This window comes from Gobio gobio (genome assembly GCF_949357685.1).
Source record: "Gobio gobio genome assembly, chromosome: 7".
Lineage (NCBI taxonomy): Eukaryota > Metazoa > Chordata > Actinopteri > Cypriniformes > Gobionidae > Gobio > Gobio gobio.
In genome coordinates, this window is record NC_137103.1 from 10,887,496 (window position 1) to 10,909,290 (window position 21,795).

At 38.8% G+C, this 21,795-nt stretch overlaps 1 protein-coding gene across 1 annotated transcript; it reads right to left on the reverse strand.

The window, feature by feature from the left end:
* Window positions 1–14,877: 14,877 nt before the first annotated feature.
* cdca7a (cell division cycle associated 7a) lies at window positions 14,878–21,543 on the reverse strand. The gene is made up of 10 exons (XM_079821140.1): window positions 21,455–21,543; window positions 20,613–20,744; window positions 20,396–20,524; window positions 19,645–19,866; window positions 19,404–19,481; window positions 19,124–19,315; window positions 16,592–16,726; window positions 16,320–16,469; window positions 16,069–16,205; window positions 14,878–15,267 (listed from the first exon to the last, which is right to left on the reverse strand). Exons 1-10 carry the CDS (start codon window positions 21,464–21,466, stop codon window positions 15,234–15,236), a joined length of 1,221 nt encoding a protein of 406 aa, XP_079677266.1. The 5' UTR covers window positions 21,467–21,543; the 3' UTR covers window positions 14,878–15,233.
* Window positions 21,544–21,795: the final 252 nt, after the last annotated feature.

Genomic DNA, 21,795 nt, shown 5'->3' on the forward strand with positions numbered 1-21,795 from the left:
AGACCACCAATTTCCAATCCTGAACAGAGACTGGCAGTATGTCTAGGATCCGCGCGCGCGCACACACACACACACACACACACACACACACACACGGTTTACAGGGAGTTGGTGTGCTATAGCTGTGATATTGCAGTATTTTTGATACAATAATATTTGTATATATAATTGTAGGTATGAGCACTGGCGATTCATTCACCACCATTGCCAGCAGTTTTAGGTTGGGCATCAGCTGTAGATGGAAAAACGGATGCGAAAAACGCAGAAAATCGAACCTGTTCCGATTTTTTTTTTGACGGACGAAAGTTTCGGAGGCAGTGTGCAAGCGTGATTGACATAACGTGAGGTCGAATTTATTTTTTGACGTGCGAAAATTTCGCATGCGAATTTCGGACTCATTTACATTTACATTTATGCATTTGGCAGACGCTTTTATCCAAAGCGACTTACATTGCATTCAAGGTACACATTTTACATTTTTGTCAATTCTTGCTTTCCCTGGGAATCGAACCCATGACCTTGGCGTTGCTAGCGCCATGCTCTACTGTTTGAGCTATAGGAAAGCTATAGAACTCAGTGTGCAAAGGCCTTAAATGCATAAATACATTTGTTTTATTTAACATATTTAATTATTAGAGGTTTTCGTAATAATCTCATTTTGCATTGAACTTATTTTATAAATTGAGGAATACTGAATCTTTTTTTGTGCATGTGAGATGAGTAAATGCATTCTCAAATTTATTCTAGAACTACAATAACCGTCATGTTTACACACACGCCTCTGCACTTACGATTTCTCAACATGAGGCGGGAGAGCTGTCAGTCAATAAAAAACAAAGTAACTTGTGTTACTTATTTGAAAAAGTAACTCAGATATTTAGTTGTAAATGTAGAAGTAATGCGTTACTTTACTAGTTACTTTAAAAAGTAATCTGATTACGTAACTCAAGTTACTTGTAATGCATTATCCCCAAAATGTGTCTGGAGACTTCAATCCGCTCAGGTGTACCGTTGGTCATTCGGTTCAAAGACTCTCTTATTGAAGTGCACAATAGTTCAGTGACTGCTAGACATAACCTACCGTAGAAAATTCAAAACCCTCAGAGTTGAATTTGTAACATCAAGAGCATTTATAGAATATTAACTTTTAACTTAAGTGTTGTTTTTGCGTATGGCCTCAGATGAAATCCTGCTGACGGAAACTGAAGGGTTGCTGAGAGGAATCGCCTCTGATCAAGATCTCAGGATGTTCAACCAGACAAAAGTCATGTGTACTGTGGTCACTTAAGGTAAGAAAGCATCCATCACTGCACGCAGCTTCACACATCACCCTACCCACATATTTAATTGGTGGGACCATACAATGATGGTAATACCATAATACTCAGCAAAAAAAAGAAAAATCCTCTCATTTTCAACAGTTTTCTTCCCCCTAGCAGTCTTAATGTGTAAATATTTGTATGAACATAAAAAGATTCAACAACTGAGACTTAAACTGTCGGGCACGTTCTATGGCACGTTCACGCAGTTGATCAGCCTTGGCATCTTTCTCCTGGTGCTTCTCAGAGTCAGTAGAAAGGTCTCTTTAGTGTCCTTATTTCAACTGTGACCTTAATTGTTCACTGACTGTAAACCGTTAGGGCCAGATTTACTAACAGCTTTGGCCAGCGCAAACCTTCTTTTCTCGTTACAAAACTACTGTCAGGATTTACTAAAGACACACAGTGAAAAATGAGTGCTGGAAAGGCGTGGACAGGGTTATTTTTGCGGCTGACCTTATTGTATATGCATTTGTAGGAGTTTCCCTTTTAGATGCAAAACCTATGGGAGGCAGGGCCGGCCCAAGCCTTTATGGGGCCCAAAGCAGAATTTTATTCGGGGGGCCCTTGGTGTCACCAATGCGATTGACTATTGTCAGTTCTTGATAATTTGCACACCCATTGTAGTTGTGTTGCTTGCATCATGTCTGCCTGTCATGTTTTTACCCTTATACGGTTTTTAATTGTAACAGTAGAAAACCCACAAGAGTGCACAGGTGTTCATTTGCACTTTAATATTCAAAGTCTTACATACAGTACTACAGTTCAGACTGGGATATGTAAAACATTTTTTAAATGTTTTTAAAAGAAGTCTCTTATGCTGATTATGCTCACAATTTTCCCCAGGATTCTTTGATGAATAGAAGGTTCAAAACAACTGCATTTATCTGAAATAGAAAGCTTTCAAAGAATCCTAAAAAAAATGTTTACACAACTTAATTTTCATCACTGATAATAATCATAAATGTTTGTTGAGCATCAAATCCTCATATGAGAATGATTTCTGAAAGATCATGTGACACTGAAGACTGGAGTAATGATGATAAATTCAGCTTTGATCACATGTACACTTTACTATATATCACATAGAAAACAGCTGTTTTAATATTTAACAATATAACTTTTTACTGTATTTTTGATCAAATAAATGCAGCCTTTGTGAGCAGAAGAGAAAAACAAGAAACGTTGATTTCTTTCAAACGTTAAACAGAGCTTTTATTTTGGCGGAAACATGCAGGAAGACCTTAGTGCTTCACAATTCTCTAGTGATTCTCATTATGAATATGGGAAGATGTTTGACGCATGTTGCGTTCCCAACTGATAATTTTGAGCGACTCAAACATATAGCACTTGCAGAGAAGCATTTACTGAGAAGCTATGCTGTACTCCGTCCAAAACATGCAGCACGTCAGATAAGATATTCACAGTGGTGGAAAGAGTACTGAAAAAGCATACTCAAGTAAAAGTACTGTTACTTGTCAAAAAATTTGTCAAAGTACCTGTCCTAAATAGTACACAAAGTAGTAAAAAGTAGCCCTTTTAAAAGTACTCAAGAGTAGTGAGTAGTGAGTATTATGCTATGAATGTTATTCCACCTTATACCCTGCAAATTAAAAATGTAGCTTTCTCTTTTATGGATGATTCTCAGGAAGAACAAAAAAAAAACATGAGATCAACAGTATTTCAGTATTTCTCCAAGTTCAATACAGCCATGCAATATTTGAGAAAGCCACCAATAATCTGGTAACATTTATGACAACCATTCTGTAGAGGTTTGCTTGCGGTTAATTAAAAAATGTTGCAAAGCGTTGTACATGAACAATTGTAATTTGTACGCAGAAAGCAGAGTTCTTTCTTTTCAAGACGCATTCATTGTACTGCTTTAATTTCAATGGATGTTTTCTCTGTAAAAAGAATACACTTCAGAAATCAGAATCAAGTAACTCATAATTTTTCCACAATTTCACAATAATCACCACTGATTATTTTTGCTTGCATTTAAACAATAAACCTGATTTAAATATAAATCTGATGTTTTATGAAAGTTATTTGCTATATGCATGGACTAAAATTTTGAATTGCCAAGTGAGAACACATTAAATTAAAATATGCACTTCAATAAGCTGACAGAAAGCAGGTTAATGCGTTTACACGCGGAGCGAAATCGATTTAAGGGACACAAATCTAGCAGTGACGATCGGTTAATGCCTATTGCACTGAAGCCTGGCAGACAATCAAGCTAAATGAAGTGTTTCCAGCAGATGGCACCGCAAACTTGTGCGGCGCTAACAGAATACGTATCATTTGTGCGTGTATTAGAAAATGTAATTTTTAGTAATTGTTTAAGGCAATTTCACGATTTCAGTCATCATACAGTAACCAGCAACTGGTCGCTATCATGGTTGATTTGACGGGAGTCACACGCGTGACGCATGGAGTCACAGAACTGATTATTCATCTTAGCCAATCATGTTGACAGGAAAAAAAAAACATAATGTAGCGACGGCAGGTTTAGGGAAAACGGCGCAGTAAAAGTACCGATACAGCACTTAAAATGAATCAATCCTTGCATATATTAGAAAACTTCACATTTTGTATTTATTTAGTAATTGTTTAAGGCCATTTCGCGATTTCAATCATCATAAAGTATCTCATTTCATGTGCTCTTGGGGGCCCCTGGTGGCCAAGGGGGCCCTAAGCAGCCGCTTAGTTTGCTTATGCCTTGGCCCGGCTCTGATGTGAGGAGAGTATTTAAATCAATCACGCGAGGTGATTTACTAAGGTTTGCTCTCTCGTCAATTTACTGGTGTTTGCGCCATTATTTAGCGGCCAAAAAAGCACATCTTAAACCAAGCGCTAATATGCGCTGCTCTTGATAGATTGCGTCATTATGGAAATGATCCGGCTGCGTCTGTGTCTTTAATTTGCACGTCGTCAGTAGATCACGCGCAGAACCTTACACTCCCATCGGCACTATTTTGGTTTTGCACTCTCACGCTAATTTGCGGTTTATTAAATCTGGCCCTTAACCCTCTGGGGTTCTTCACTTATGGGTCACACTCAGGACCTTCGGGTCAAAAATGACCCGGAGGGTGGGATTAAGATCAAAAAGATTTGAGTAAAATCAATTAAATATATTTTTGTTCAATAATATTTTTTCTTTTCTTTTTTGGTGTTTTGAGATAATTAATTATTTATAATTAATATTTATGCAATAATTATGACCCATTTTTTCCCATTGAATATAATAAAAAATGTATATATATATATAATTAAAAAAAATTTTTTTATTAAAGCTGTATTTCATTTTAGAGTCAAGCCTAGGCCTTATAAAAGCAATTTTTTTAATGAGATCAGTGCCATCCGGTGGACACGTTGAGCATTTTTATCACGCAATAGCACATTTTTACCACTATAGTGGTTCTTGCGTTTTATAAACATTTTTTAAAAATTGTAGCTTCATCGGAATGGTCCGAAACTTGGTGACTTTATTGGTACTTGGTATATGAACACCCAAAAAAAATGGGTGCTGGGGACAGGATTTGAAAAGTCTAAGTGGTCGTAAAAAAAAAAAGTCACACTCAGGACCTTCGGGTCAAAAATGACCCCCATAGGAAATTAATGGGAAATTAGTTTTTTTGTGCATACAATCTACAAATCAGCCAGGATGCAGAAAAAAAGGACTCAACAGTGAAGGGGTGAATCTCTAAAACATCAGGAGTGCAAAACTGACAAAAAAACCTCACACACACACACAAAAACACACGCACACACAAATTAACGCATGCCATTCCAAAAGCTAATTGTGTTTTTTTTGTGTGTGTGTGTGTGTGTGTAAGTTTTTTTGTCTGTTTTGCACTCTTGATGTTTTAGAGATTCACCCCTTCACTGTTGAGTCCTTTTTTTCTGCATCCTGGCTGATTTGTAGATTGTATGCACAAAAAAACTCTGTATTTTCATATTTTTGCCAATTTCCTATGGGGGTCATTTTTGACCCGAAGGTCCTAAGTGTGACTATTTTTTTTATGACCACTTAGACTTTTCAAATCCTGTCCCCAATTTTTTGGGGTGTTCATATACCAAGTAAAGTCACCAAGTTTCGGACCATTCCGATGAAGCGACGATTTGTAAAAAAAATTATTTAAAAAAATTCGGGTCAGAAATGACCGAAGAGCCCCAGAGGGTTAAGGCCCCGATATAGAAGAACGAACTGATGTGACGTCATTTCGAACAAAATCAAGTTCGAAAAAGCTAGACAAAGTGAACTTACCGGAAAAGTTCGCTACGGCTGGTAAATACTTTGTACTCCCATTGGTCTGTGGCGATGACATAATAGGTAGGTGTGCGTGGAGGCTCCGCCTTCTTTCATGTGGAAATCTTTTCCAGTTAATTCCTCCTGTTCAGTCCATCGAGGTCAGATGTCTGTAAGTGAAAACATGATCACACTGCAGAGCTGCTTTATAGTAGAAAATGAGGTTGTACTTCTGAAGAAACGGTACACTGACACTGTTTTTCACGTATAATATGGAAAAGCTGCTTGATTTTAAGCACTATTGTATAAAGTGCTGTATAAACAAATGTGACGTGACTTTCTAGAGTGCCAAAATGCAGAGCTCGTATCTACGTTGCTATGATCGGATGCTTTTCTAATGCTTTATTAAAATATGCTTGCTGTTTTCTGAATTTTGTTGTGCTTATTTTGTTATTGAGAGGAAAGTGTGCAGCACATATTTACATATTCATCTAACCATCGCTCTCAGCAGTGTGGGCGGCATCAGATATTTACTTGTATATCGCTCACGTATATATTGAACTAAACAAAGAATATAAAGAACTTTGCCGCGGGCCCTTAGTGTCTTAGGGCGTTTTCACACCTGAAAGTCCGCACCAAGGTCCGAACCGAAGTTCATGTTTTGATACTTTTTATACATTCGGTTAGTTTTGGTTTGGTTTCACATTGCAATTATGCGAGCGCACTAAAGATCTTTACATGACACACTTGAGTCCACTCCTCATCATCTATGTGGGCGGCATCTGGACATTGATTGGTTTGTAAACGGACGTGCGTCTGATGTCAGCGTCTTTGACAAGAATGAATGAACGGACGCATATCGTTGCCACTATTGAACAGTGCGCATTGCTTGACTATTTTTTATTCGTTACGTTTAAAAGTGGACATTTCAAGCTTTATATACACATATTTCTCATGTTTGTGAGGCAAGTAGCTGCTGAGTATTGGTTTATTTGAGACCCGCTCCAGTTCATGTGTAAAGCATGTGATCGCTCCCGCGTTTATTGTCTGCTATAGACTATTTGCTTCTTATTTATTAAATCCAGGCAATTATCTGATTAAACTTTGACTAAAATTAAGATCCAATTTATACAAAACGAAATTCCCATTAAAGTAATGCTTTCTAAGCAAAATCATAAATCAAAATTTCGTTCAAAATTATTTCTGACTTTCTGTCTTCTGACATATTGCGCATATTTTCACTTTTCATAATCAATGTAGCCTAGATTGAATTTAAAAATAACATTATAATATTTAAACATAAACAGGAACTTCCTGTAAATGGTCTGAAAGTCCGAACCATACAGAAAATGCTTTCAGACTAGAAACGAACCGAACCTTTGTTCAGTTTGATCCGGACCTAGACTACCTCTTTTCGTCTGACCAAGTTTCGTCTGTTTGGTCCGGACCGTGGTACGGGGGAGGTTTCACACCTGCAATTTTGATTCGGACCAAACTGAAAAGTCCGAAAATCCGGACCAAACAAGGTAGGTGTGAAAACGCCCTTAAAGACTGATCCACAGGTGCAATGATGGTTCTGTAAAGCTTATTTGCATTTTACAAAATTATCTTTAAAAGTGTACAATGTAAAAATTTTCCTGTAAAATATCCAAAATACTTACAATAGAGTACTTACAATATCCCAAATGTTTCCAACTATTTGTAAATCGTGAGAAAATTGCTTTTTTAACAAAGGAACCGGGACGTGTGAGGGAGTCGCCTGTCGATGACATCATATCTGCGTTTCCCTCGGTTTCTGGTTTTATTTTGCAGAAACGCTTTACTCTCACTGCAGTGTGAACAAGTGTCACAGCAGCCGTCGAGAGAATGCACAGAGTAGCACCACAACATCATCAACACACTCAGATGTGTCTAATATGATCAGCAGAGCTGCGTTACCTCATACTCATGAGCGGAAAAGCGGAAATGGCACCAGCGACTGTGGCATAATAAAAGTCCCGCTGCTCGCGAGGCGTGTGTTGCGTTCATCTTATTAACAATCGCTCCTGCGGCCTTGCTCAGCTCCACAACACTCGCTCCTGCTTCTGCTTCTCACTACAGTAACGTTAATAATCACATCCATGAACATGATTTCTGCCCGAGTCCTATCCCGACTCTTTCCCACCGGCTGTCAGGTGAAGACCACATGTCCCAAGATTCTGCGCTCTAACTCGGTGTCCTCAAACTACGCCGTTGCTTTGAATAGGTGACCTCTAGGGGATGGAAAAGTTACATTGTGCAGCTTTAAAATACAGCATGCTAAAAAAGACATCTATTTTTTTATGCATACTATGAATGCCCAAGCTTTATTAATACTAAAGGGGCGTTTAATGTCAGAAATCAGCAAGTCCATGGTGATCTGAATCAGAGGAAGGAAAAAAGGAAAGAAGGAGTGAGCTGAGGGTTGTGAAAGAGCTTTAACAGGGAAAAATGATTCACAGGTATAAGATTTCCCATTAGAGTCTGCTAATTATTTCCACACCATTAGTGGCAGCTCTCTAATGAGGGACCCGAGCAGACTGCAGTATATCACAGCGCCTTCACTCTCGTCTGCAGGGCTCCGGTTGGGGGGTCGTGGTAATAGCCCCCCCCTTCCCCCTCCTTATGCCCTCTTAACCCACAGGGGCACAGAGGGGCAAGAGCTAAGGGCATGTTCAAATAACCGCAATATTCTTTTCTGATTGAATTTCTGCTGAAATAGATGTTGAGGCGGACTCACTGCTGTAATATCAAATGTTTGGTAGGGCTTGTTCTGATGTCAGATGTAAGAGGAGGTTCTTCATTAATATGGGAAATATGGGAAATCACATACTCTTGATGCATGTTTTTGTGTCCCAATCTATTTTTTTTAAACCAATAAACACATACAGTACAGTGACTTGAACACATTAACCAGGTTTTTATATTTTGTTATTAAAATATGAATGTGGTATAACCAAAGTAGCTTAGCGTGTTTGTTTTTTTTAGAATATCTAAATGGTTACTAAATGGTTTTATTAAACAAAGTTTCAAATTTGTCTGGCTAATATACTGTAAGTCCGTGTCATTTAACCAATATGTTGGAATCCATCGAGTTGAACGCAGCCTGACATTTTTTGACTCCAAGACCCTTATTCTCCAAAAATAATATTTGAACACTCTTTAATGACTTTAACAGTTGTTTGTGATATACCTTAAATATAAGGATATACTGTATATATATATACACACACACACATACATACATACATAACATACACTCATCTAAAGGATTATTAGGAACACATACTAATAATGTGTTTGACCCCTTTTCGCCTTCAGAACTGCCTTAATTCTACGTGGCATTGATTCTGAAAGGTGCTGAAAGCATTCTTTAGAAATGTTGGCCCATATTGATAGGATAGCATCTTGCAGTTGATGGAGATTTGTGGGATGCACATCCAGGGCACGAAGCTCCCGTTCCACCACATCCCAAAGATGCTCTATTGGGTTGAGATCTGGTGACTTTGGGGGCCATTTTAGTCCAGTGAACTCATTGTCATGTTCAAGAAACCAATTTGAAATGATTGGAGCTTTGTGACGGTGCATTATCCTGCTGGAAGTAGCCATCAGAGGATGGGGACATGGTGCTCATAAAGGGATGGGCATGGTCAGAAACAATGCTCAGGTAGGCCGTGGCATTTAAACGATGCCCAATTGGCACTAAGGGGCCTAAAGTGTGCCAAGAACACATCCCCCACACCATTACACCACCACCACCAGCCTGCACAGTGGTAACAAGGCATGATGGATCCATGTTCTCATTCTGTTTACGCCAAATTCTGACTCTACCATCTGAATATCTCAACAGAAATCGAGAATCATCAGACCAGGCAACATTTTTCTAGTCTTCAACTGTCCAATTTTGGTGAGCTTGTGCAAATTGTAGCCTCTTTTTCCTATTTGTAGTGGAGATGAGTGGTACCCGGTGGGGTCTTCTGCTGTTGTAGCTCATCCGCCTCAAGGTTGTGTGTGTTGTGGCTTCACAAATGCTTTGCTGCATACCTCGGTTGTAACGAGTGGTTATTTCAGTCAAAGTTGCTCTTCTATCAGCTTGAATCAGTCGGCCCATTCTCCTCTGACCTCTAGCATCAACAAGGCATTTTCGCCCACAGGACTGCCGCATACTGGATGTTTTTCCCTTTTCACACCATTCTTTGTAAGCCCTAGAAATGGTTGTGCGTGAAAATCCCAGTAACTGAGCAGATTGTGAAATACTCAGACCGGCCCGTCTGGCACCAACAACCATGCCACGCTCAAAATTGCTTAAATCACCTTTCTTTCCCATTCTGACATTCAGTTTGGAGTTCAGGAGATTGTCTTGACCAGGACCACACCCCTAAATGCATTGAAACATCTGCCATGTGATTGGTTGATTAGATAATTGCATTAATGAGAAATTGAACAGGTGTTCCTAATAATCCTTTAGGTGAGTATATATAAATTACAATTTCTGTCCCTAAAAACATTAATTCATTATAAAAATGCTCATGGAGATTTTAGTAATTTGACTGTTCCAGGTCTAGAAATTACTTAAAATAAAGGGATAGTTCACCCAGAAATGAAAATTAACCCATGATTTACTCTCCCTCAAGTCATATTAAAAGACTCATATTTAGAGTTATATTAAAAATGTCCTGGCTCTTCCAAGCTTTATAATGGCAGTGAATGTTGTTCTGTTTTTGAAGTCCATAAAAGTGCATCTATCCATCATAATTTCTCCATAACGAGCGTAATGTCGTCAGACGTAGCGTAAGCATTTTTAACTGCGAGAGGCGCTACACTTTTTCCATAAGTTGTATACAGAAGATGGTCTGCCGGAAGTTAGACATTTTACTTTAAAAAGTTTTACATATGGATATTTTTCTTACATAAACGCATCACTTTGCTTCAGAAGGACTTTATTAACCCCCCGGAGCCGTGTGGAGCAGTTATATGATGGATAGACGCACTTTTATGTACTTCAAAAAAAGAGCAACATTCACTTCCATTATAAAGCTTGGAAGAGCAGGACATTTTTAATATAACTCAGTGTGTTCGTCTGAAAGAAGAATGTCATATACACCTAGGATGACTTGAGGGTGAGTAAATCATGGGATAATTTTCCTTTTTGGGTGAACTATCCCGTTAAGGCTACCTCATATGGTTTTCCAAGTCTGGGACTTAATTTTGTTTGGTTTGTCCTTGATTTTCTCCTTTTCACAGATTATGACACGTTTTTATCAGCATCGTAAATCCTGCAACGTTTTTTTTTTAATTTAATTTATTTTGAATGTATGTAGATTTATAACTATACTTTTGTATCAAATAAAAAAAAAAAAAACTTGGTTAACGCTGCTGTGACGTAACCGCAGCAGCTGTGGGAGTGACATAAAGTTGACATCTTTCTCTCTTCTGACAGCCGTTATCAATCCCTCTCTATTTTTTCCCCTTTTTGAAAGTTGTGAGAACACTATTGTGTAGTTTTTCCTTTGTTATTTGAGCAAACTGACAAAAATATATATTTAATGTAGTCTCTCATTCACAGCTATAAGTTTACCCAACTATGATGACTTCCGTTTCTGAGAAACCCTGAAATGTGAAACGCGTCCATTGATTGGATGGTTGGAAGTTTGTGGTTTGCTATTGGTGGATCTCATGTGAGTGACATGTTACCCCGCCCTCGCGCCAGTAAATGCATCATCAGAGAAGACAGTTTGAAATGTCAAAAGACACGTCATTACAGGGCGAAGGTCACTTTATGGCCCTGTCCCAAATGGCACACTTCATATGCATTTTCGGTCTTGTGGACTTACAATGGCCATTTGTCATTTTAGGTCTCAGCAGCAGACTTCTTCCCGGCAGTCAAAGCGGCGTTACGTCATGAAAGCGCGGACTCGTAGGAAGACCGTGAGGGTTTAAGGTGCCATTTGGGACAGGGCCTATGTTGACAAAAATAAATTCTATACTGACACAAGGGTGCCTGTCTTAAATTTAATTTAAGTTGTAAATGAAGTTATCAAATTTAAGTCCATTTTCCCCAGTTTTACAGACGAGGCTTAAGACTGAAATGCATGTTTGAGCTGCTTTAACTGAAAACAATATATTTTAAAACATGTCAGTGCCATTGTTTTGTCTCAAGATGCACACCAGTAATGTTTTTTTTTCCGAAGGCAAGTTTATAAAAGCTATTTAAATGTCCTAATTGAGCTAAGGGCTAATCCTGGTTTAATCTAAACCCTGTCTGTGACATTGGGCCTAAAAGTGTTACATATCTTAAATGGTCTTATTCATTTCAAGAGGTCATAAATGTGGGGACGGAAAACCAGGAATTGTGATATATCTAAATATGATCATGAAAATTCAAAAGGCGATGATTTAAATAAACGTGAGTGCTGCCTGTTTCAAAGTTAAAACAGCGCTGAGGAATTAGGATCATGTTTACCTTATGGTGCTTATCCTTGCAAACTCATTGCCATTTGACAAGAAAAGTTTCAATGGCAATTTCTTTTTATATTACGTCTGTATAGTGCCAAATGAAGAAGTCATGTTTTATTAGTGCAGGGCTTGCTGCATTGTTTAGAGCTATATTTCTGCTGCTCTATAAGTAGAGTTGGGTTTGAGTCCACCTTAGTCGAGTCCCAGTCCAAAAAGGGCCGAGTTGGACAAGTCCGAGTCTAACTAAATCTTTTGAATGTGAAATTCATTGTTTTTAATTCAAAAAATTATTTAATCAAATTATTTAATCAAAAATTAAATATGACATCAACATTTTTATGTGTTTATGGTTAACTAATTACTTTACTGACAGTTTATGATATGGATCTTTTTTCAAATGGATGAATAGTTTGTTAGGACACGCCTGCATGAACCATATTTCCATATTTACCATAGTAAAAAGCTATAGCCTAGTGATAAATAGTAATATAAATCTTTTTAAAAAATCAACAACAAAAAATCTGAGTGGACATGCACTCCTGGGGCCTGTACCATGATGGTAGTTAAACAAACTCAGGGTTACAGGATTAGTTTCGAATTGACAAAACCAAACCTATCTATTCAGGCTTTGTTGGTCCCATGATGCTGATCATCAGCTTTCTCTGGCAACTCGGGCTTTGATCCTGAGTTTAGGAGTTCAGCTGTGACATCAGCAGTGAACAGCCAATCACACGCTGTGGATCAGTGAAACTGAGATTCACTTCCTCTTGAAACATATTAAGAATTTAAACAAATTTACACAGCAAGAGCTGTCTATGAAAGAGGACAACTTTAAGAAAAATCTTATACGTCAATCCAAGTAAAAGTTATAAAGTTAGTTTAGTTGATATATATAGAGAGTATTGAACATTTAAGATCACATGTAGTAATTTTATAGCTTTATTTATTGATTTTAAAGCTTATTTGTATGACCTTTTTATAGGCTATTATATTAATTTCAACTAAGTGCCTATGAATGATTGATTAACTAAAATGATACATGTGTAATTGATTACAGGTATAATAATTACATAAATGATATCTAAATCATTCAAAATTATTATTATTATAAATAAGCATTGTTAAAAGCCAGACGCTTTAGTCTTTAATTGGCATTTGCTATGTAGTGCTCTTTAATTTGGAGTAGAAACAGGGGGAGTGACTTTATTGCATCTGAGGTGTGTCACTTTGCTCACAGCTGATTGGTCCAATTTCAGTTTGAGATCTCTTATCCGGAACATACCCTGCCCTGGAGCAGGTTAGCTGTGGAGGGTAAGTTACTATGAAGATGAACACAGCTAAAAGCCAAACCATTTTAATGGTACCCAAAACCCAGGATTAGCATAAACTAAGCTTAAACATATCTGGCTAGCCAGCTAAACCGGCTTCATGGTATAGGCCCCAGGCTAAGGTTTGAGCCTTACACTAAGGATTCTTTCCTATGGAAGCCCGTTTCCACCACAGAATATAAAATAAAGGAATTATTGTGACACTTTCTATCACAATTCTGACTTTCTTTTCTCACAATTACGAGTTCATATCTCGCAATTCTGAGGGGGAAAAAAAACTCCAAATTGTGAAAAAGCGTCACAATCCCTTTATTTTTTTAGTCAAGTCAGAAAAAATTGCAATTATCATTTGATTTGTTTTATTCTGTGGCGGAAACAGGCTTCCATCATTTTTTTCCCTAGCCACACAAAATAAATAAAAAGGAGAGAGAAAATCGCTTATTGTTTCTGTCATTTTTGACACCTTAACTACTGCTTCCAAGAGTTATAGATCCATTATTTTCTTTTGGCCTCATAGTTAGAAGTTGCCATCATGGCTTTTTTTTAATCATCACTTTTATTAGTAACTGCTAATACTAGCCGAAGTTCTGTCAAAGTTCTCAAACTTACTGTAGATACATAAACATAATTACAAGCGATAGGACAAATACAATAGAGCAAATAGAAATAAACAGTGCTTTTACATGTTCTGGTCTATATAAAGACAATTAATAAAATAATGTACAAATAAAACACTGCATACTCTTCACTTGTGTGATTTAAATATAAAACTGATTCTTAAAGCTATGAGGTTAGTCAAGAGCAGTGAGGGATTTTCTGTCTCATGGTCCAAAATTTTAATTTCACATTTTAAAATTCCATTTTAATATGTAATAGATTATCAAAATTAAAACACAAATAACAAATTCAGGTTGTCTAAGTCTTTTTGCTATAGTATGCTGTAAAGAGCTTTGAAATAAATCATTTGGCGCAGTGATATGGAACTGTAATGCGGTCAAGACCTGCTGGAACTACTTTAGCCATGCGTTTCCTTTAAAATAATTGCACACCTTAGAACAGGGATGGCCAAACTCAGTCCTGGAGGTTCTGTCCTGCAGTTTAGCTCAAACTTACCTCACACCAGCCTGGAAGTTTCTAGTATGCCTAGCGAGAGCTTGATTAGCTGGTTCAGGTGTTTAGTTAGGGTTGGAGCTGAACTCTGCAGGACAGTGGCCCTCCTGGAACAGTATTGGACACATTCATCCACCAATCAGATCCAAGCATTTAACGGCCCTGTAGTAGTATAAAGTTATGGGTTTTACTGAGTTTATGTTTCCATTGGCATTTCCCTACCTTGCCCCCCCATTATTATTATTATTATTTTCTAACACTTCAACATCTACACTTAAATCCATTGAAGACATGAGGACAACTACTTAATGATTATTACACCATTTCAACCTCAAACTTGAAAATGGTAAATACATTTTACCCTCCATCTTGAACAACAGCCATAAAGACAACAGAAGTTAAAAAGCACAAGTTTATTCCAGTACTACAGCAGAACATTGCGCAGTCAAAACAGCGTCTGGAGAACCTACTGATAGGAAGACGATAAAAACAGCAAAGAACAAGTATTGCAGCAACAGTTTTCAAAGTAACCAATACAGTACAGAGATAAAAACACTCCCTTTGAAGAAAAAAAAAAAGTACATTTAAAACAATGCAAATTTATTACGATTTCATGTAGACAACTCCCAACGGTCTACTCAAAGGAACCTGCAGCAGGTTTAAGGAAGCTGGGTGAATCACATCAACAATTAACAAGACTCTTGAGGACGATGTCAGTTCGGCTGGACTCCGCAGATCATGCCAACCGTTTTATTCACTTTCCTCTTCCAATTCTTTCTTTAAACTGTGGAGAGAGGTCAGAGATATTGGTTACACCTTCGTAGATTCCCCCAAAAGCCACCAAGTGACTGAGAAAATTTGGTTAAATTAGCGCTTCTCTAATGGGGCAAGAGTTTCATGACATTGGCAGAAACTGTTATGTACGTTTATCTTTGGCAGAGGCTATTTGGATTAAGTTTAAATGGCAATAGATTCCATTTACACTAAAAATAGCAGCATTTTTTGCAACAGGCCAAGTGTAAATAGTAGCTAGATGGTGTAAAGTGGCAGATACTATTTGCACCTCAGTGTTGTACATTTAACGGTATAATAACAGTAAATTATACTTATTAAATGGATGCCACATTGAGACAAAGCCCCAGTCACTTAATTTGCAAATATGCATCTAATTTTTATTGAAAAATGCCTTTCTGATCTGAGATGGGAAAAGGGAGTAGGGCGTTTTCAGTAAAAGGCGGATTCGAACTCGGATCGATTTTGCGTCAATACTTTGTGTCACGTGTCTTACCTCTACACCATTGCTAGTGTTAACAATCTAGTGTCTTGTGTCATTTTGACTGGCCCAATCAGACATCAGTGGGCGGAGTTAGTGTAAAGTCTCTGCCAACAAGGCTGTCTATTTGAACTTGGTGTAAATAGACACGGGATTTTTTTTTTAAGTGTTGGCTATTAAACCTCATTGGTTTTTGGCTAAATTCACTTTGGTTTTGGTAAAACATTAATTTCAGGGCATCATTTGTTGCTGTGTTGATATACAACAGTGTTAAGAGTAAAATTAACAGTAATAGCTACTAAAAACCGTTACCTTTTGAGATAAGAGTGGACATTGTCATAGCCATGGTACTTGGCCAGGTACACGAGCACACCTGTAGCGCAGCGCCCCTCTCTGGCACGGCAGAAACTGCAGTTACAGATGCCCCTGCACGGGGGGCAGAGCCAATCCTGGAAGAAAACAACCACACCTCAGCAATATGCTCGAATCGTTTAGAGAAACGCTGATCCAATCAGAACCCATATGGCACTGCTAATGATGTCACGCTGTGCATTAAGACTAACCGGGTTCAGCAGGGCATCTTGGACCTCTTCGCCATAGCGGTTCCTGAGACAAGGCCCGCAGAACTGTCCGCGAACACCCACACACTCTGGGTTGCGGCAGTTGGTCTTGGTGTCCGTTGTTTTTTGGCGGCACTGATGGCAGGTGGAACCCTGATGAAGAAAAGCAGAGCGGTCACGTACAGCTCTAGGACGTTTCAAACAAGCTGGGAAACAGATGCTGTGACACGGAGAGCGTCGGATCATCTCCAGGTTAGGTTCTGAAGGAGACTCACTGTGGCACGGTTGTAAATCTTCTCCCTGACGTTGAAACAGATGTTGTCCAGTTCAGCCCGAGTGATTTCCTCCACAGGTCTCACGACGTGAGGAATCGTCAGAGTGCTGTTATAACTGCGGCGCCGTGGCTCTTTCTGTTCAAGCACAAAAGATATTCAATACAGAAGCACAACTTATATGCGATTCGTCTATAGTAAAAATCAGCTATATACACTACCGATCAAAAGTTTATTTTGGGGTGAGTAAGACGTTTCTTTTAACAATTAAAGAGTTATTAGAGTATAAGAGTATAAAGAGTTATTCACCCAAAGCTGAATTTGCAGTTAACTTGCTCATCCTTAGGCCATCCAAGATGTAGGTGACTTTCTTCAGAAGTACAGTGAAGTTTAGCTGAAACCGTGGGCCTTGGTGATTCATATAATGCACGTTAATTGCTACCATCAAAGTGTTCACTCAGCGTTCATATTTGCAACGCCTCTGGGCAGCCATTTTGGGCATCCAAGACTAGGGCTGGGTATTGACGAATGTCACGATTCGATTTATATTCACAAGCTTCAACTAATGCTGTAAACTACACATGGGAGTCAGTTGGTACTACATTACTTTAATATTGAAGGTTAAAATTTATTTGAATACAAACACAAGGATTTTTTATAATAAAGTTGATAATTCTACATAATCATATTTCTACTCCAATTCATTGTTTTTAATATATACACATTTAAATGGTGGCTGTGTCTGGGAATATTAAGCCACAAAAAGACCGTTTAAATATGAATCCTGCATGTTTGTGTGTGAAACCACGCGTCTGCATCATTCACCACACACAGTTTTTCAGCCTTTGCCGCCTTATGGTGCATTCACACCGGACGCGAATGACGCAAATAAATTGCGCTATTCGGGCGAAGCTGGACCCTTGAACATTGAGTTTACTCGCTTCATTTGCGTGTGACATTCACTTCACAACAGATGCGAATTCACGTCATGGGCGGGGCTTCTGCCAGCGGCTCCTCTCGTTGAGAAATGGCTGACATGGGCTGTGTTTACATGTCTTTTTTGTTAAAATTCTACTGTTAATGTTGTGTGACAACACGAAGTTAAGACTTTTTCAGTTGATAATGTAGTTGTTAAGCTCAAATCTGTAGTTTATTTATAAAAAGAGTGCCTATTTGAACATTTTATCTGGCGGTTTCAGAGTTGTGAGCCCTTTCCTCGGCTAGTCCTTCAGACGCTGGCTCTGATGTGTCTTTGGTGTCTCGAGCTATAATTCGTCTTGTGTATATGTAACGGGCGATCTTTGATCGAATCTATAATTTGTTCCCTGGCAAATCGTTTAGGCTGAGGGGCAAAGTGAAGTTTCATTACTTTTTTATTTTTAGGCTATTTAATTTTACCGTTGTAGCCGACTAGCACTGACTTTGAATGTTTGACTGAACTGTTTGCTTTATTTCATGTATAGCGTCTTATACATTATACCTTTTGTATTATTGATCATACATAAACTTGTATTTAACAAAAAGAGACTGGCTTATGTTTCATGTCATTTAATGTTATCACAGTGATAATCATATGCACACTTGTCTGAACCAGATATTAATATAAGCCAGATTTTCTCCTCATTGTTGTCACTACTAGAGCAAGCTCCTGATTGGGGGATAATCGCGCAGTGTTAACCAAAGTTCAGATTTTTCAACTCTGGCAATTTGCGCAAATCACGTGTCAAACGCTCAATTCACGGTGTGTCATTCGCGAATTGCGCCAGGTGTGAACGCACCATTAGATTGCATGAACCTCATCTCCAGTTATTTCATGAGCATTTTACCGTTTCATTCGAAGAAATCATATCATAAACACACACGAACTCAAAAAGTCTTCACGGCAACCCGTCAAAACAAAAGCTCAGTTTAACAAAGTAATTGTGACAGAAATATATTAATGTTGTATATATTATTAACTGTTGTATATATATTAACTGTTAAACCTACCTAAAAAGCACTGTTTATTTCATATGCATCTTGTTCTGTATTTATGTTGGCCTGCTGAACGTTAAATAGATCCAGTCGATGTTCATTACAAATTTGATAATGCAGCAATAAACTAGCAAGTAGGCTATAAGTTAATGCACTTTTTTTTACTTTTCTGATTTAAAACACCATTTTAGTGACAACATTTCAAATAAGAGGGCAAGTGACAAATATCGGTATCGGCCAGTAATTGTTTGTTAAAATCGGTATCAGCCCCAAAAAAAATCTTATTGGTGCATCCCTAGTTTTTTTGACTCTCAAAAGTGATGGTAGCTATTGATGCATAATAATGAAAATCACCAAGGACCACTGTTTCAGCTAAAAGTCACCTACATCTGGGATGGCCTGAGGGCGAGTAAATGTTAATTTTTTTGGTTTGGTATACCATTGAACAAGTACGCATTATATTGATTAAAGTACGCATTGTAACAAATGCTTAATCTTACCCCAATGCCAACCCCAAAATTTAACGGAAGTGTGTGTCAAAAACCTGTCTTGTCCTCTCACCTCTTCCTCATCATCGTCATAGCCTCTGTTTTTGCGAACCAGGCTGTATTTGTCCTCGGGATCCTCCTCTGGAGGGGGTGAGGGTGGTCCGTTGACCAGCGAGCGTGAGCGGGTGTGAGGACGTGAGGTTCGCTCCGGGTTTCTCCGCCGAGCTGCACCGGGGTCCAGAGAGCGACGCGGAACTCGACGAGGCTGTGCAGGGAAAAATGAGGTAAAACAATATAACTAAAGTCATTTTATTATTATTATTATCAGCATCATCAGCCCTCTAAAGTCGTACCGTATTGCCCTGTGTCAAAGCAGCCTTCCCAGGAAAGTGTCCAGGAACCTTATCCAGCTCTGCCATTAGTTTAGCGAGCTACAAGTGGAGGAAAACAGTCACAATTCTATTAAAACTGATGATTATCATTAAAATTCAAGTACATAAATGCAAATGAATAGGCTATCTAGGGATACACGCTGCACGACTATTTCATAAACAGAAAATTATGTAGAAAATGCATGTAGACGTTGACGCTGACCATAGCTTTGTTTTCTTTAATGTTCAGCGCTCTCTTCAGCATGAAGTTGTTGCTCTCAGGGTCGGACTCCGGGTCTTTGGCTTCAGGTTTTGGTTTGGACTCGGGGGCCGCTGGCTTTGATGGGCTGGCCCGTTTGGTCGGGAACTTCATGGCTACTCGGAGCGAGAATGCTTTGCGAGTTTTCCTGGGAGGCGAACAGGTCTCAGTGTCGGAGTCCATTTTCTGAAAGGAAATACGCATCATTAATTGAACGTACGCCTCCTTTTAAAAGCCATTATAGATAAAGCAGAAAACAGAGACTTAACGGGATAGTTCACCCAAAAAAAAAGGAAAATTATCCCATCATCACCCATCCTAGATGTACGAGACTCTTTTTTCAGACAAACACGAGTTAAAAATAAAAAATATCCAGGCTCTTCCAAGCTTTATAATGGGAGTGAATGGGACCATAGCCCAACATAAGGGCATCCATCTATCATAAACATAACCCACACCGCTACAGGTGTTAATAAAAGGCCTTCTGAAGCAAAGCCATGCATTTGTGTGAGAAAAATATGAATTTTTACAAACTATAGGCATGACGTAGGACGAACTTCCGGACCTCAAATGTGGGCGGGGCTAAGTTCGGCTGGCATCCAGGCTATGGATGCACTTTTTTGGACTTCAAAATCTAAGGTACCGTTCACTATTCATGGGATAATTTTTATTTTTGGGTGAACTAACCCTTTAAGCATTTCCTGTAATTACACACCATTTCAGACATGTCATCGTTCAGGTCGTTCTCAAAACCACTGCACGCATCCTCTTCCTCAGTCGCAGGCAGGACGTTAAACACCTTCTCAATCTGAGCCGAGCTTCTCGTCTGTCTCAGTGGTCTCTTCTACAAGGAAAAAAAAAGACAATTGTCATTGGTACAACTTGAACATAGCTGAAGGGCAACTTTACATATGGAAGAGATTGTGTCATACCGAGTTCCCAAAACCATCAGATCCGAAACTGTCACAGCTGTCATCCGAGGAGGAGGTTTCCATCGGGACCACAGCCGTGCTCCTGTAACTGCGCAGGTTCATTCTGGAGGAGGGTGGAGACGCCTGCAGCCGCTGTACAGGATTCAGAAACCAAACCATCAATGAACAACGAGTACAGCAAACCCGCCAAATAAATCCGGCACAGTTCAAACCGGTTTCTAGTAGAGATCAAGGTTTCAGATCTGCTGCTTGGCGAGGGGCTGAATGCTTTCTAACATTATACAGCAAGTACGGCTTTAAAAATTTAACAACGCAAATCATTTTTAGACAAGAATTTAAAATAGTGTGGAGTAAAAACGAAGCCAGCTCTGTTCAAACGTCATCTGTGCCTGGAGGGCGTGAACAATGCGTTTTAACCCTTTAAATGTAACAATTTAATGCATTTTTTATGCAAAATTGTTTTTTTGCAAAGACGTTCAAAAAGGTCAATCATTTGTACGACGTTGCAGAAGTTTATTTAAACTTAAGCAGGCCAGCAAACATATTTTTCTTAAATAATATTGGTAAATCATTATTTTACTAGTAATATAAGATGTTTTCATGTAGTTAAAGCGACCCCTGCCCCCACTAAACACAAGCATACACGTTTAAAATAGCAAACAACACTTACAAAACAAACATGCCCTCGAATACACGTCCCAAACAAAGAAATTAAACAGGAGATTTCACTCTTTTATAAACACACGCCACCACAGACTTCATTCATTCACACAACACACACTTACAATAGCAGCTGTACTTTCAGGTCAATAGAAAACAAAAGCTAGTATGTTTCACTGTACCTTGGAGCGCATTTTGTTGTAGTTCGGTGTGTAAGTTTCTAAAGTGTCCGGATCTTCTGCGAGTGTGTGTCTCTGTCCTTTGGCGCGGTGCTTCTGGAAGTTGGCGGGTAAATGTTGAAGAGGCGCGACTCCCTTCCGCGCCACACGAGAGTCCTGGAAGCTGTGTAAAACTATAAACTAACCCAAGCGAATAGCTTGAAGATTCAAGAACTGTGTTATCCGAGTTCATTATAAGCCTCGTGATGTCATTGCATTAGAAGTCCGGGGTTATTAATATAATAGAGATGAACAGAATGATGTCTTTTTGGCATTATGCGCTTACAGGATCTTACGCTGTGGCG

Coding starts and splice junctions, on each gene's coding strand:
- cdca7a (XM_079821140.1), bottom strand. Junction 19,482..19,644: donor TTAAAGAAAACAAAGCTATG/GTCAGCGTCAAC, acceptor CTCCACTTGTAG/CTCGCTAAACTAATGGCAGA. Junction 19,316..19,403: donor CTTTGACACAGGGCAATACG/GTACGACTTTAG, acceptor TTCCCTGCACAG/CCTCGTCGAGTTCCGCGTCG.